Source organism: Acanthopagrus latus, chromosome 12 (genome assembly GCF_904848185.1).
Source record: "Acanthopagrus latus isolate v.2019 chromosome 12, fAcaLat1.1, whole genome shotgun sequence".
NCBI lineage: Eukaryota > Metazoa > Chordata > Actinopteri > Spariformes > Sparidae > Acanthopagrus > Acanthopagrus latus.
Genome location: NC_051050.1, coordinates 7961432 through 7974884, shown reverse-complemented (window position 1 = coordinate 7974884; position 13453 = coordinate 7961432). Strand labels below are relative to the sequence as shown.

The 13453-nt window shown below is 44.5% G+C and overlaps 1 protein-coding gene across 2 annotated transcripts in view; it reads right to left on the bottom strand.

Annotated features, from left to right (window-relative positions):
* The window catches only part of LOC119030540 (leucine-rich repeat transmembrane neuronal protein 4), a 122667-nt gene extending 112494 nt beyond the window's left edge, over positions 1 to 10173 (bottom strand). For both annotated transcript variants that reach the window (XR_005078319.1, XM_037118232.1), the window contains exon 1: positions 9166 to 10173. Coding sequence is in view for 1 of the 2 variants with exons in the window: in XM_037118232.1 (XP_036974127.1) it covers positions 9166 to 9169 (4 nt within the window). In the remaining variant the exon portion in view is untranslated. The remainder of the gene's footprint in view (positions 1 to 9165) is intronic.
* Positions 10174 to 13453: the final 3280 nt, after the last annotated feature.

Sequence of the window (13453 nt, the reverse complement as noted above, 5' to 3'; positions counted from 1 at the left end):
CTGAATCTCATGGTCAGATCTCTAGTGGGTGTTCCAAAGGGACAGCAGCTTGTCTGACACCAATTTGTTCCCCATGACAGTGACAATAATGTTATCAGGCGTACAGCATGACTTGTTTTGAGCTCGAAGTACGTTCATGACTTGTGTGTGGCTCAACATGACTTCACCAGTGAAAGCATTTTTGGTTCAAACAGCGCAGAAGTGGTCAGGATAATACATTTTCATCTTTTGCTATGGTTTCACTTGAGACAGGAGTGGTGGTGTGACATCTGAAAGTGTTGTAATAAGTGCATAGTTGTCCTTAATGTTAAAATGTATGTAAGCAGTGCTGTCAACATACTATTTAGTCTGGAGTGAGATCTGGTATTGGTGAAGTAATTTGCATTTATGGAATAAGTCTGGCTAAACATCATACTTGCAAAACTCAATACATCAAAGCTTAAATCAGGAGACCAGCCTAACCAGGGTACCTGGGGATTTTATTATTTTTTTGTTTTTTCCTATTATCTTAATTACCTCTTACTGAGAATTGTTAAAAAAAAAAAAAAAAAAAAAAAAAAAAAAAGTTTCAGAGAGCGAGAGATAGCATCCCCAGTGAAAACAGTCCACTGGCATATCACCGCATGCATTCTTCCTCTATTTCAAACTTTGGGCCTACATTAGCCACAATTAGAGTTCAAACTATATGGCTTTTTCTGGGCTGATACCGACACCTATTGTTAGAAGTCAAGGTGACTGAAAATAAATATTGGGACCAGTATTCATGTGCAGTGCAAATTAAACTCTTAAACTCTGTGTCAAAACTTTGATCAACCTGTGACGGAATAAACATTCAAAGTTCAATTCACTCAAGTAGTGTTCTTAAGTCCAATTTTCTGGTACTTCAGCTGAGACCTCTGATTTATTATACTATTATATTATTATACTTCCTCTGCACTACATTTATTTAATACAATTACTTTGCAGATTCTGATTGTTGAGTGTTCATGGGCTATTTATTGTGGCATGTTACCAATCAGATCATGTTGTGGATGGGATATTATGTGAGAGGCTGCTGCATCAGAGCCAAAAAGCAGTGATACCGATACTTGGAAAAATGCTGAATATCAGTCCTTTAATCAGCCATGGCCAATAATCAGTCTACCCCTACCCATACTGCAACTTATCCACTGAGTCTTATAACAAGAGGCAATTCATCAGATTACATGCAGCTTCATCTGGAGCTACAAATGGCTTTATACTTATCTTTTTTTTTTCCAAATATGCACTGCCAAAGACCTGTAAACCCACTTGAATGTGTAGTATTGGTGGAGTTAACCTTTAAGTGGTGTAATTCAGTTCTATTTTAACCACAAAAAAACATGTTCTATTCTGATGTAAAGGAAGTTCACACTGTGTGGACTCATTACCCCATTACATGGTCTTAGCTGTTTGGATTAATGTAATTTGCACTGTATGTTTACAATGAATACACACTGCCGTCCAGCACTGAAGCGAAAACCAACTTGCCGTTTACTCAATCGTATCTCTATCTGTATTTATATTCAGTCATCCCATAAGCCATCATTGCACCCAATGGCAGAGGCAGATAAGTGGTGAAAGGCAGCCTGTACAGAGCAAATTAGCATTCAAGAGCCGATGGTTGTGTGTACAATCCCGGAGGCATTTCAATTTAGACTCCAGTATTTTACCCGAACCAAAGCGGAGCAGGGTTCAGCCTGAATCATCGCTCCTGCTTCCAACAGGTTCAAATAAAAAAAATCACTATGAACCCTATGGAATTACACAACTCATCTCTGCTACAGTAAACAACCACCCGAGTGCCAAATTTAGCACGTCCTGTCTGTGGAGAACGACTGCGTGGCGTGGTGGATGCTCTGTTTCAAACGCGATCGGAAAGCACGGAAAAAAGGCGGCCAGCAGCTGCCCGTGATATCACTCCTCGTTCTGAGGTGAGACAGAGTTGTTTCCATTAAAATCGTTCCCCTTTACAGAGCCACTAATGATGTGTCATTAAGATACATTGATTTCCCCTTGAGGAGGTGGTATGGCAGTTGTGTGTGTGTGTGTTGGGGTGGGGGGGGGTTCACTACTTATGTGTGTTTCTCAAGGCAGTATAATCAAGTATGGACTTTATTACCATTATCAGAGCGAGATGAGATTAATGTGTCAGGAGAGAAGTAGCCCATGCTTTAATTCGCTCCCAAAATGTATGAAGCGCTTCAGCGAATTCACCGACTTTTTCAAAATTACACGCAGACGCGTTGCACTCGCTGGTGAACTCGAGCTAAAACACGGAGTCTCGGGGCATTTTGGAAAACTTAGTGCGCTGCAGTCGAGGCGACGGCCACGATTTCAGATTTCGAGCCTTTTTCCGTAATCTTCGCAGGATTTGTCAGAAATAATTCCCTGACATAGAGTGGCTGAGAGGCATCGCATGGCATATGCTATCCAACATAGCCATTTCGCTCCTTGCCAAGCATCTGCTGATCCCATATGGGTATTGTATGAGTGTGTGTCTAAGAGTGTGACTGAGAGAGCGAGCGGGCGCACACTTACTGTTTGTTTTCAGAGGAATCTTTCATCATTCCCTTACAGATGGAGGGAGCCGTGGAACTGTACAGATAATTTGTGCTGGCTATTGATTACACCCGCGGATACATCAATCACATTTCTGCATCTTGGATCGCGCGACTGCGACGCTTTCACATAAATATTGCAGGCAGAGAGAGAGAGAGAGAGAGGGGGAGCGAGGTGGTGATCACAGGGTGCAGTATATATCCGGGTGCAGCCAATTTGTTTTTCTCAGGTTGCTGAATGTAACTTTAACTAATTTGCGAACAACGGCGTGCCTCAGAGGCTTACGGTGAGAAGAGGAGAAGAAGAAGAAAAAAAAAAAAAAAAAACAAGACACAGACCGCAGAAGTCTGCTGATATAGAACAATACCCATGTGTAATGTTCCATGTGCATTTAAGGGAATTTTAATAGACAACACTTTTGACAGCGGAACAGATTGTGTGGGCTGTTAAAACACCAATGTTTTCCACAGTTCCTGTTTGACTCGTATCCCAGGAGGATGTCGAAACGGCCCCCTATTGCTTTTATTCCCCGTGTGCATAATAGGCTTGCTTTATTAGAACTGACTCTGCCATCTCTTTCAGATTGAGCCCGCCTCACACGCCACCTCTCTCCCCTCTCCCGACACTGTATGTGGTTTAATGAGCGCTCTGTGCGCTAATGCCTCTGTAAGCCATCTCCTTCCCCACTACTCGTCTAATCTTATGCACAAAGGAGCACGAGTCACCCTCCGAGGTGTCACTCATGGGGTTTTGTGTCTCTATTACCTGTTACCTGATGTACCTCTCACCATAACTGCTCTCACGCCAGGTCTTCTTAGATGAACAATTTCTCCTCCGCTTCGTTCTCTCATCCTTTTGAAAAATAATGCTGGTCATGCACGTCCTTGAACCCCTCGAGCCGCCGGGATAATTGTGAAGCCTGTTTCAATGCACGTGGTCAGAAGATCTACTCGGCCCCGTCCGCTTTCATTCTCGCTCCCCCGGCTTTCTTTCTTCCTTTCTCGCTGGCTTTCAAGTCTGACTATCCAGATGATTTTCTTGCTTTCATTTCAGTGTCGGGGTTTGACAATGGAAGTGCGTCTCATTTTTCTTTGTCACCCTCTGCAGGTATCTGTCTGAATCTAATATGGCTGGATAAGTCAAAGCTGAAGTTCGTCCAAAGGCATGTGCGTAATGCTGAGTTATGCAGCAGACAGCCCTGCTGTCCTCAGCACGAGAAGATAGCTACTATTTCTGCCTCTCAACCCCAACACATAGAGCGAGTAAGTGCACTTTACTGCTGACCTAAAATAAAACCAAATGTAGCTTAATAACTTGGCAAATGGACTCACTAACTGGTGCACTTTGAGTGCACACAAGTGGCTCATTGCTATTTGCTGCTTGTCATTGACAAAATGCTACCAGCCCCAGCCTTGACTGCACACAGAGACTGGACAGCAGCCGAACGCGCGGGGAAGGACGTCCCCGGACCAGCCCGAGTCATCCTATTAGTCTCCAATTATATTTGAGATGATAGCAAGGCCTGCCAAGTTAGACCCATTTCAACAGTGGTTGGAAAACATTGCGTCCTGGTGCCTGTCTTGTGTTTACGGCACTGATTAGGTGTGGAGAGGCACTGCAGGGAGTGTTGTCGTGACTCAAACACACACATATATATTCACGTTACAGAATATATAAACATATATTTCAACCGTTCTGTTTTTGAAGCTCGTCTGATTCCTGATTTCCCTCGGCGGCGACAGCTCCGTGCAGGTGGAGTGATGGAGAATAAGCAATGAGCCCTCACGCCTCACTGTACCGCAGCGGAACGGGTTCACTACAGTGCTTTACGTTATCGTCACTGTGGCAACATTCAGCATGTTGATACATCTGTTCATAAGCTTGCCGTAATGAAATTATTGCGGATGGATTGCTGCACGGAAAACAAAGGGTGAATGTGCAAGTGAATAAACAGTAGCCAGGAGACAGCTCCTCCTTGTGTTCATCATTATTTCTAAGTGGCACGGTGCTAATAGAAATTCAGTTCCAGGTACTTGAGTTCCATACACACCGAGTTGGTCGCCCCGCATGTTGCTGTCAAGGTTGAGCTTTGATTCGTCTGCCACGGCACCCGAGATACCACGCAAAAGACCAACATCCTACTCAGGGTGACTCAATGAAACCACAGTAATGTTAATGTGTTTGTGAGCGGACAACACAGTCCTGACAAAAAAACGACCACAGCAACAGTTCTGAAAGTTGGAAGAAATAATACCGTGTGCGTCGGGGGATCTATTTTTCTTTTATGTCCAAACAAACTAAATAAACTCTCTTTGTTTCCATGACTGAATAAACAAAGCACAACACAACTTCGTACTGATGTACTTTGTTTATGTTTGGCGGACCCTGCCACCTTACTAGCTTCTAACAATGCTCCGGGACCTTATTCTACTCTGAGAACAGCTTGTTTATTCAGGTATGGCCAAAATAAATATTTCTGAGTTTGCCTGAGTTTATTAATGTTGTTTTGAGTTCAAATTTCTTTTCGAAAGCTACATAGTGCACCTTTAAGAGAAAAGACCTGGCTTTTAGAATGAGGCTTCAGTCAGAGTTTAAGGAAAAGGGTCAAGGTTATTTTGTTTGTGATAGTTAAAGATGAATAAAAGTTGATTAAAAGTGGTCATTAAAGGGTAACTCCACAAATTTTACACAGGTCTTGGGGAGGACCACTGCACAGACCCACATGGAAAATAGTAGTATAAAGCCTTTGTGGCTCCTGAGGATGTTGCATGAAACCTTACAAATTGCCTCCTGTAATAGCAATCCGTGGATAGATATGTTGCATTGTGGGTAATGTAGGCCCAAATTTTGAAACAGAAGACAAATGCATTTACATTACATTTAGGAGATGCTTTTGTCCTAAGCGACTTACAGTAATTCATCCCCACATTCATACACTGATGGTGGAGTCTGCCATGCAAGGTGCCGACCAGCACATCAGAAGCAGTTTGGGGTTCAGCGTCTTGCTCAAGGACACTTCAACATGCAGACCAGGGGATTCGTACCAACGACCTTCCAATAACAAGACGCAGGCTTTACCACTGAGCCTTAGCCACCGGAATGCATGTACATTGTTACAGCAATGCATGTCACTCCGTGTCTAAGTTGAATTCTGGGTAATATTTTGAACTACTACAACACCGTTGAGCCCCTCACACAACGACACTGTGACTCTGGGTTTACCTGGAGGAACTCTATGTGTGAACACAAATGTCTGCAAATGCACAGTGAAGCGAGTGGGCGCGTCGACGGCATGTAATCCTCTGTGTCGGTGCTGGTTTAATCAGCTGTACCACATACTGAAGTGTACACCGGGACACAGTGTCTCAACTGCTTGTCTAAGTTTCTGCAAAACGTCTGCCCAGCTCGGTCTCTGGAGCTTCCATATGGCCCGTTCACGCTGGTGCTGGACACGGATCCACAACACTGCAGATGTCTTCCTGCGCTGTGTGTAGCAACTTCATACTCTTATCTGCTTTCCCACATATTGCTCTTCCACACGTTTGTTGCTGTTGCGGATATGTCCAAATACATGTAGCATTGACGTCATCATGACAGAGCAGCCTGCAGCCTCCCACCACACCATACGGAGCATTCCAAACACGTGTGAACGCGACAGCCTCCTGCTGCGTGCTGCATGTGTGAACAAGATAAATGTGGACAACTTCCTGATCCGATTCTCTGGACATTGTCTGGAGTTGTGTGTGCCAACAAGGGGCTTTGGCCTCATTACAGACCTTTTTCAAAACAAACGATTGATATGAATACAGTAGGGCCCGAGACATGCCTTTTTTTTTTTTTTTAATTCCATGCATTCTTTTTGTTTTTAAAAACCTGAAGCCTGCATTACCCACAATGCAACTTGGCCACTGAGTGACACCTCTGGAGGCAATTTATCAGATTACACTCTGCTTCCTCTGGATTCACAAAAAGCCTAATGCTGCTGGTTGTTACACATATGCAGTAGTCCTCCACAAGACCTGTAGAAAGACTTTAATGTGAAACAAATTGGTGGAGCTGCCCTTTAAGCTAAGGTTAATGGGTAAGAAACACTTTGTGCTAGTAACTGTTCTCACAAATATAGAGGTATAAACATATTCCAGAGTGGCACCAAATCATCAATGATTGATTTTTGGCCGTTGTACACGAGCTGAGCTTATCGCCATCCTCCTCACCAACCACTCTGACCATAAAAGCTCACTTGCAGTCTGAGATTATCTACATATTCCACACCTTTTGCTATGCATCGTATGTCTAGTGCTATTTGACTGGAGTGCCACTGGCACCCCTTCCCACTATGTACTGTGTCGGTGCATCCAACCCCTGCGACCCTGAACAGGATCTGCACGTACTGTAGATAACGGCTGCCGGGATCCCGAGTGCCTCACGTGCTATTGATTTTTGCGTTCAAAATAAGCAGATGTAAATAACAAATGCCAAGATTTAGCCCTCCGCGGACCCGTTGATCCCCCGAGCCCTTCACCTGCTTCACCTGACATTTCAACAATGCTGCCTGTTGGATGCTGTAGGGCCAACAGAAGGTCACCAGCTTCCTGCGCTGAGCCACTGTGAACTAGCGGATGAGCCAATAGAACCAGTGGCATCACGCTGATTTTCATTTCAACAAGGAGACAATGCATCTTTGGACGAGAGCTTATATGTGTATATATAGATATCTATATATCTATATATATATATATATATATATATATATATATATATGTGTATGTATTCTTTTTTCACAGCAGAAAACATTCTTTAGCTGCAGGGAAGGTGTTTTCAAATACCAGCGTGTTCTCTCAATCTATCTTAAAGCTGCATCCCGGGCAGAGGCTCTCTCCAATACCCCCTACCCTACCCTTCTCCTGCTGCAAAGCCCGTTCTCTAATGATATGGTCCACGAAACATAAGTGCGTTGCATGCTGTTAATGAAGAGCATCGCAGGGAGCTGCACCGGTGGATTACCGAGACGCCGGCGCCGTGTAATCTTCGAATAAATGAGGAGCTGTGTGGTCGGCAAGAAGTTGGGACTCCGCAGCTGATTCGAGCACCCGGGCGAGAGGATGAATCCGTGGGCCCACCTTCACACGCGCCCGGTGCATGAGCCAGGCATGCGGGGCTTCAGATGTCAAAATTAAGCAGCAGGCCCGTGGAGGAGACTTTCTTGACGAGACCATGCGTGGCTGCTTTGCGGTGCACATAAATTTGCGTCCGAGCTCCCACGGCCCACCGTACTGTACGGCTTTCTGTGCCGTTGTAGCTTATATTGATGCGGTGCAGCAACCCACCGTGGGTCAATACATCATGCGGCCTCGCAATTAATGGCACAGCACCACCAGTGAACTTGGCCATCTGTATACCAGTTAGGGAATGGTTGAGGAGATTAGGCTACCTCAGTGAATGATATCAGACTGGGAAGGAGAGGATGTGAGTGATGGTGCAAACTGTTTGACATTTTGTGTGTGTGTGTGTGTGTGTGTGTGTATGTTTGTGTGTGTTTGGGGGGGCAATCATGCAGAACTGTTGAATTCCATGATGGGGGGGGTCTGATTGTATCTAGAGCTGGGAATAAGATGGAGAGAACACAACCATGAGGCACAGAGGTATGAAGAAGGACGAAGATGGGGGGGGGGGGGGAGTGATCGATGGACGCACAGTTGCATGCTGGATTTTGGAGAGTCCCTCTTGGCGCCAGGTGCAGAACATGACAGCTTTTCTTGAATGAGGATCAATCTGCTAAGCAAAAAAAAAAAAAAAAAAACAAAGAAAAGAACAACCCTGCACGAACTGGTGGTGAGGTTTTTTTTTTTTGGTTTTTTTTTTTCGTGGGGGGGCGTCAGCAGCACCTAGCTCACACTGGACACTTGGGCTCCGTGCGCGCACATTAAGGACAATCTATGATTATGCAGGGCCACGCTTTATAAAGTTGACCGCCTTCCAACATTTACCCGTGATTAGCATTTGGGTCCATGTCAATGAAGCAGCCAGTCTAACTAGTCGGGGGTGGGGGGGCAGTCCTCACTGAGACGTGAAAGGTTTGTTCGCCCACGTCGGTGATTTTTGAGGCAAATCCGTGAGCGCACAGCGATCAAAAAAAAAAAAAAAACACGAGAGGGAGAAACAAGTTACACCGTCGGGAAATGGAGGAAGAAAACACACACACACACACACACACACACACACACACACACACACATCGCAGCTCAGCTCTGCAGCACAGGCTCCTTCCACATTCCTCAAGCCCCCCCCAACCGAACCACTTAGCCAAAGACGCCAAAAAAAAAAAAAAAGAAAGAAAAAGAAACCCCTCATCAGCTTGTTCCAGCAGCGCATTTGAGAAAAAGACGAGCATTTTTTCTTATTATTTTCCCTTGATCTGACTCGAGCCAGGCTCTGCTCGGAAGAGGCGAGACATTTTTTTTTTTTTTTTTCTTGTGCCGTGCTGTGAGAGAAAAACGAGGACAACTGTATTTCGAAACAACCCACGCTTCGCCTAACAAAAAAGAAAGGAAAAGAAAAAAGATGGTAACATAAACATCAACTTACCCATATCCGCTTATCTGTCAGCTCCAGCCCACAGGTTTTAATGGCTTCTTGTGCGCGACGTCCGAGTCCGCATGACGCGCTCTCCACAGACAGGTACCGTCCTAATCCACTAGCCCGGTCTCTCCGCGCAGCCGCCGACTCCAAAGCGCACCTGCCCTTTTACTCTCCCGGACCTGGATGAGCTATCCGGTTTACTTCTGCATCTATAACCGTCCAGCTGAACCAGGGGCGAATGTCATTTACCTCCAACTCCAGATTTTATTTTTTTTTCTTGGAAACAAAAAAAAAAAAAAAAAAAAGGTGACACACACAAACACAAAGAGAAGAATCCGCTCAGAACAACCTATCCATGTCTTCGCAGGGGATGGTAAGAAGAAGAAGAAAAAAAGGATCGTTCTCTCTCTCGCTCGCTCTCTTTTTTCGTCAAGTTACAGCCAAAAAGAGTACCGCAGTAGGCGCAGACGGTAACGAAGCCACGTCCAAGTAATTCATGTCAGTCTCACATGCGCATATGGAGATTTCCGCGAAAAAATCCGGTCACGAAACTTCACGAACGCGTCGGCATGATGCACAGAACACCACAACCGAAGAGAAAAGCACAGGATGCAATTTTTAGATTCCAATTTTTTTTTTCTCCCAAGTGCAACCCCGGCGTCTCTTGTTTTCTCGAGGATGCTCAGTCAGATCCGCGCATGGCGCACAGAGAGAGAGAGAGAGAGAGGGGGGGAAAAAGTAACGCTCGTTTATCCACAAGTCCGCGAGAAACGCCGGCGACGCGTCTTCGCGGAGCAGCCGAATATCCAAATATCTCCCCGATTTGTTTTTCGCCCTCGTTGTCCAAATGTTCCTTTTCCTCCTCGCCGTGGCTCGGTTTGAAATACAGCATGACGCTGTCGCTAATCACGTCTGCATGTCGGGGCAACTTTGTCAGGCAGAATCGGAATGCCCTCTTCTGGCGAGAGTGCGACCCGCGAGCTCGTCCGAAAAAAAAAAAAAAGAAAAAAAAAGAAAAAAAAAGGGTGCAGCGTGAGTTAGTGAGTTAAATGTTACTGTGGCACTATGCTTTAAAAAAAAACATCATCAACAACAACAAGAACACAAACACAAAAAACAAGAAATCCTGTCATCAGAGCGGGGATAAAGCGCCCTCTGTCCATTTTAACAGCTTCATTAGGTGCTTGAGATGAAGCGAAACGTATGTGTGTGCGTGTGTGTGTGTGTGTAAAAGAATTATGATATCACACATTCAAGCAGGGTGTTTGTGAATGTAACATGCGCACTTGGAGATGATGAGGAAGGCATTAGTTATCGTTTCCTGCACAAGAAATCGCCTTTGCTGTAGTGTGTGTGTGTGTGTGTGTGTGTGTGTGTGTGTGTGTGTGTGTGTGTGTGTGTGTGTGACCATTTTAAGCACGAGCCTTTCGTGGTGAAAAGTGATATTATGACAGATCTTGATGAAAACTGAGTCGGAAGTAGGTTTGGATGGAGGCCGGGGAGGGTTCTGCTGACACGTAGTGTGCGCAAATGTGCCGTTAGGAGCTATGGCGAGTACATTATGTCGTTACAGTGAGCCTATACACACGTACAGAGGCCCCACTGTGTGCGAGAATGAGCTCCGCTGTAGAAAGAAAAAAAACAAAAAAAAAAGAAGGAAAGGAAAGGAAAGGAAGCAACAGCCTCACACTGTGCGCCAGTACAAACGCTGTCCGCGGTGCTGAAATGGTTGCGTTTGAGTGACTGAATGCAAGCGGCCCTGATTGCCCCGGAACAGCCCAGGGACTGATTCTTAGTCTCTGTGTAAACAAGTTAGGAGAAAAACGACCGAAGCAGAAGTCATAAACGGAATTATACTTAACATTCCGCCACCAACCCGCAAAGGAAATGCAACGGTAGTTAATCGACGGCGGCCTCCCCCTGCGTCGCCCCAGCTGCCTCTTTTTAAAGGCTTGGGTGTATTTAAGGAGGAAATAGGCAACTGAATTTTTAATGCGCATTGCATCTGCACTTGGTTACTAATCTGTGTTGCCCCTTTAATTCACGCTCACACCCGCAGCAGCTGTAAGTAGTGTTTCAGCCCTAAGAAAAACCGCTTGAAAAAATGAGTTGTTTACTAAATACCTGAGGCGCTGGTGCTTTACTGTGGGGGGGTTTCCCATTCGCCCATTTGTATTCTTTAACTCCACTACATTTCAGTGGTGGAATGCTTATTCTCCACTATCTTTACAGATCATGATTTTCCATCCAGTGCATATGAGCTCAAGAACTGTGGGCGAATATTCGTAGCTGTACAGAAGTTTAAATGACATGTTTATTTGTTGTTGTTGTTGTTGTTGTTTTTGTTTTTGTTTTTTAATACTTAAAGGATCACTTCACCAAAAATGGAAATTTGGTCCCCATCTGCTCATCCTCATTCCGATTGGAAAGCCGTGTAAAGTTTGATAGTCCACATAACACTTGTGGAGCTTCACAGCAAAACTCTTAAGAATGGAGATGGATAGGGAGTTGTTTAAGAATGTTTAAAACAAACAAATAAAATATATTAAACTCAAATGTAACTATAATGGCACTCAGTACTGCACTTAACTCCAACGCCAAGGCCCAACAGTCTCCTTTACTCCTATCATGTCTAATCCAGTGTAGAATAAATACATACTTAAGTCCGCTAGATCCGCACCAAACTGTACTTACTTAGAAATACCAGCCACCTATATATATGCCAGATTTTTTTTAACATCAAGATCCACAAATCATGACCTGAGAAATTAAATAAAGTGTCTCAACATGCCCTCAAAACATCTCACAATAATAAAGACAATAAGAAAAAAAATCCCAGATGTGTCCGTATATCTGGATCTGCACCAAAAGTTAGTGAGGTCTATTCTAGACTGAAACGGGTGTAGGGTGTAAAAAAAAACCTCTCTCCTAATCAGTTTGGGATTGCAGGGCTTCCATAGATTCAGATTATGCCAGACAAGCTACTACAGAGCCATTTGATGTTTTTTGTTTGGCTCATGTACCTAAGTAACTGTAAAGGCCATTGCTCTGTTGTTTCTGTACGTTTTAAAACAAGTCCCCATCTACCATCTACTACAACTGGTTACTAATTGTTTCCGCTTGTTGTTCATTTTCAACATTTTAAAACAAGTCCTCATCGACTTTAGTTTTTTTCTGAAGAAAGCTGCCACACTGTTTTGCTGTGAAGCCCTGGAAATGTTTTATGAACTCCAAAACTTCCCCTGATGTCCCAGTGGCACAGAGGTGAGTAGATTACGACGGCATATTCATTCGCAGGCGAACTTGTCCTTTAAGTATGTTTTCGCGGCTGTGCTTTGGCGCTTTTACCGGTGAACATCTCTGAATGCAGGTCTTTCACCAGCGCTGGGGCACTTTTTTCATTGCAGTACTCTTAAGTCTTACTTCAGTGAAGGATCTGAGCACCACTTTCACCACAATTCTTTGGTTATATTCAACCAAATGGCCTCGAAACTCTGTTGAAGCTAAATAGAACATCACTCTAAGTAGGTTGTCTTTCACTGTAAAGTAGCACTACTGGAAAATGAAAGCCTCTCTCTTATTCCCCGCAGCACCTCTTGCACTTATTCTCAGCTAATCACTGGGAGATGATTGGCACCAAAATGCCCCTCTTCACTTGATCTAATGGTATGAGGTAGTCACAACCGCTAAGCATTGTCGTAAATCGGTGCTGGTTAAAGTGTGTCACATGAATGGAGATGACAGCTTCGACAATCCCATCACATATTTTTAACAGTAATCCCGATAGATTAACAACTTTCTTCCACGAGCATGTACCGTACCTGTTCTGCTCAGTGTTGGTTACCTGTTTTTTTCTTTCTTTTTTTTTTTTTTTCTAACTGCACCTCTCAAAATGGAGCCCGACATTCTCCAGCACCATCTTTAAAATTCAGCATCTTGCCCCGTGGCTCAGCCTCGGTATCTGCTCCCATGCAATTTGGCTGATGACTTTACTTCTGGCTTTGGTTCAACAAGCAGAGGCCATTCTGCTGACGGTGCTGAAACAATTAATACCCTGTGAAGTTATGGAGATACAGACGGTGCCAGCCCACAGGCTAGGGCAGTGATTTCTCTCCCTGAGAAATATAACTGTATCGTTTACCCTCACCTTCTTTTCCTCCACCGATGAATTGCTTCCGCTTGTTGGTTTAAGTGTCTGTCAGGTGGGCAGCATCCAGTATTTGTAAGAGACAGAAAGAGGAGGGGTCTCTTTTTTTCCCCTCACGTAAAATGTATTTTCTTTGATTTGGCAACA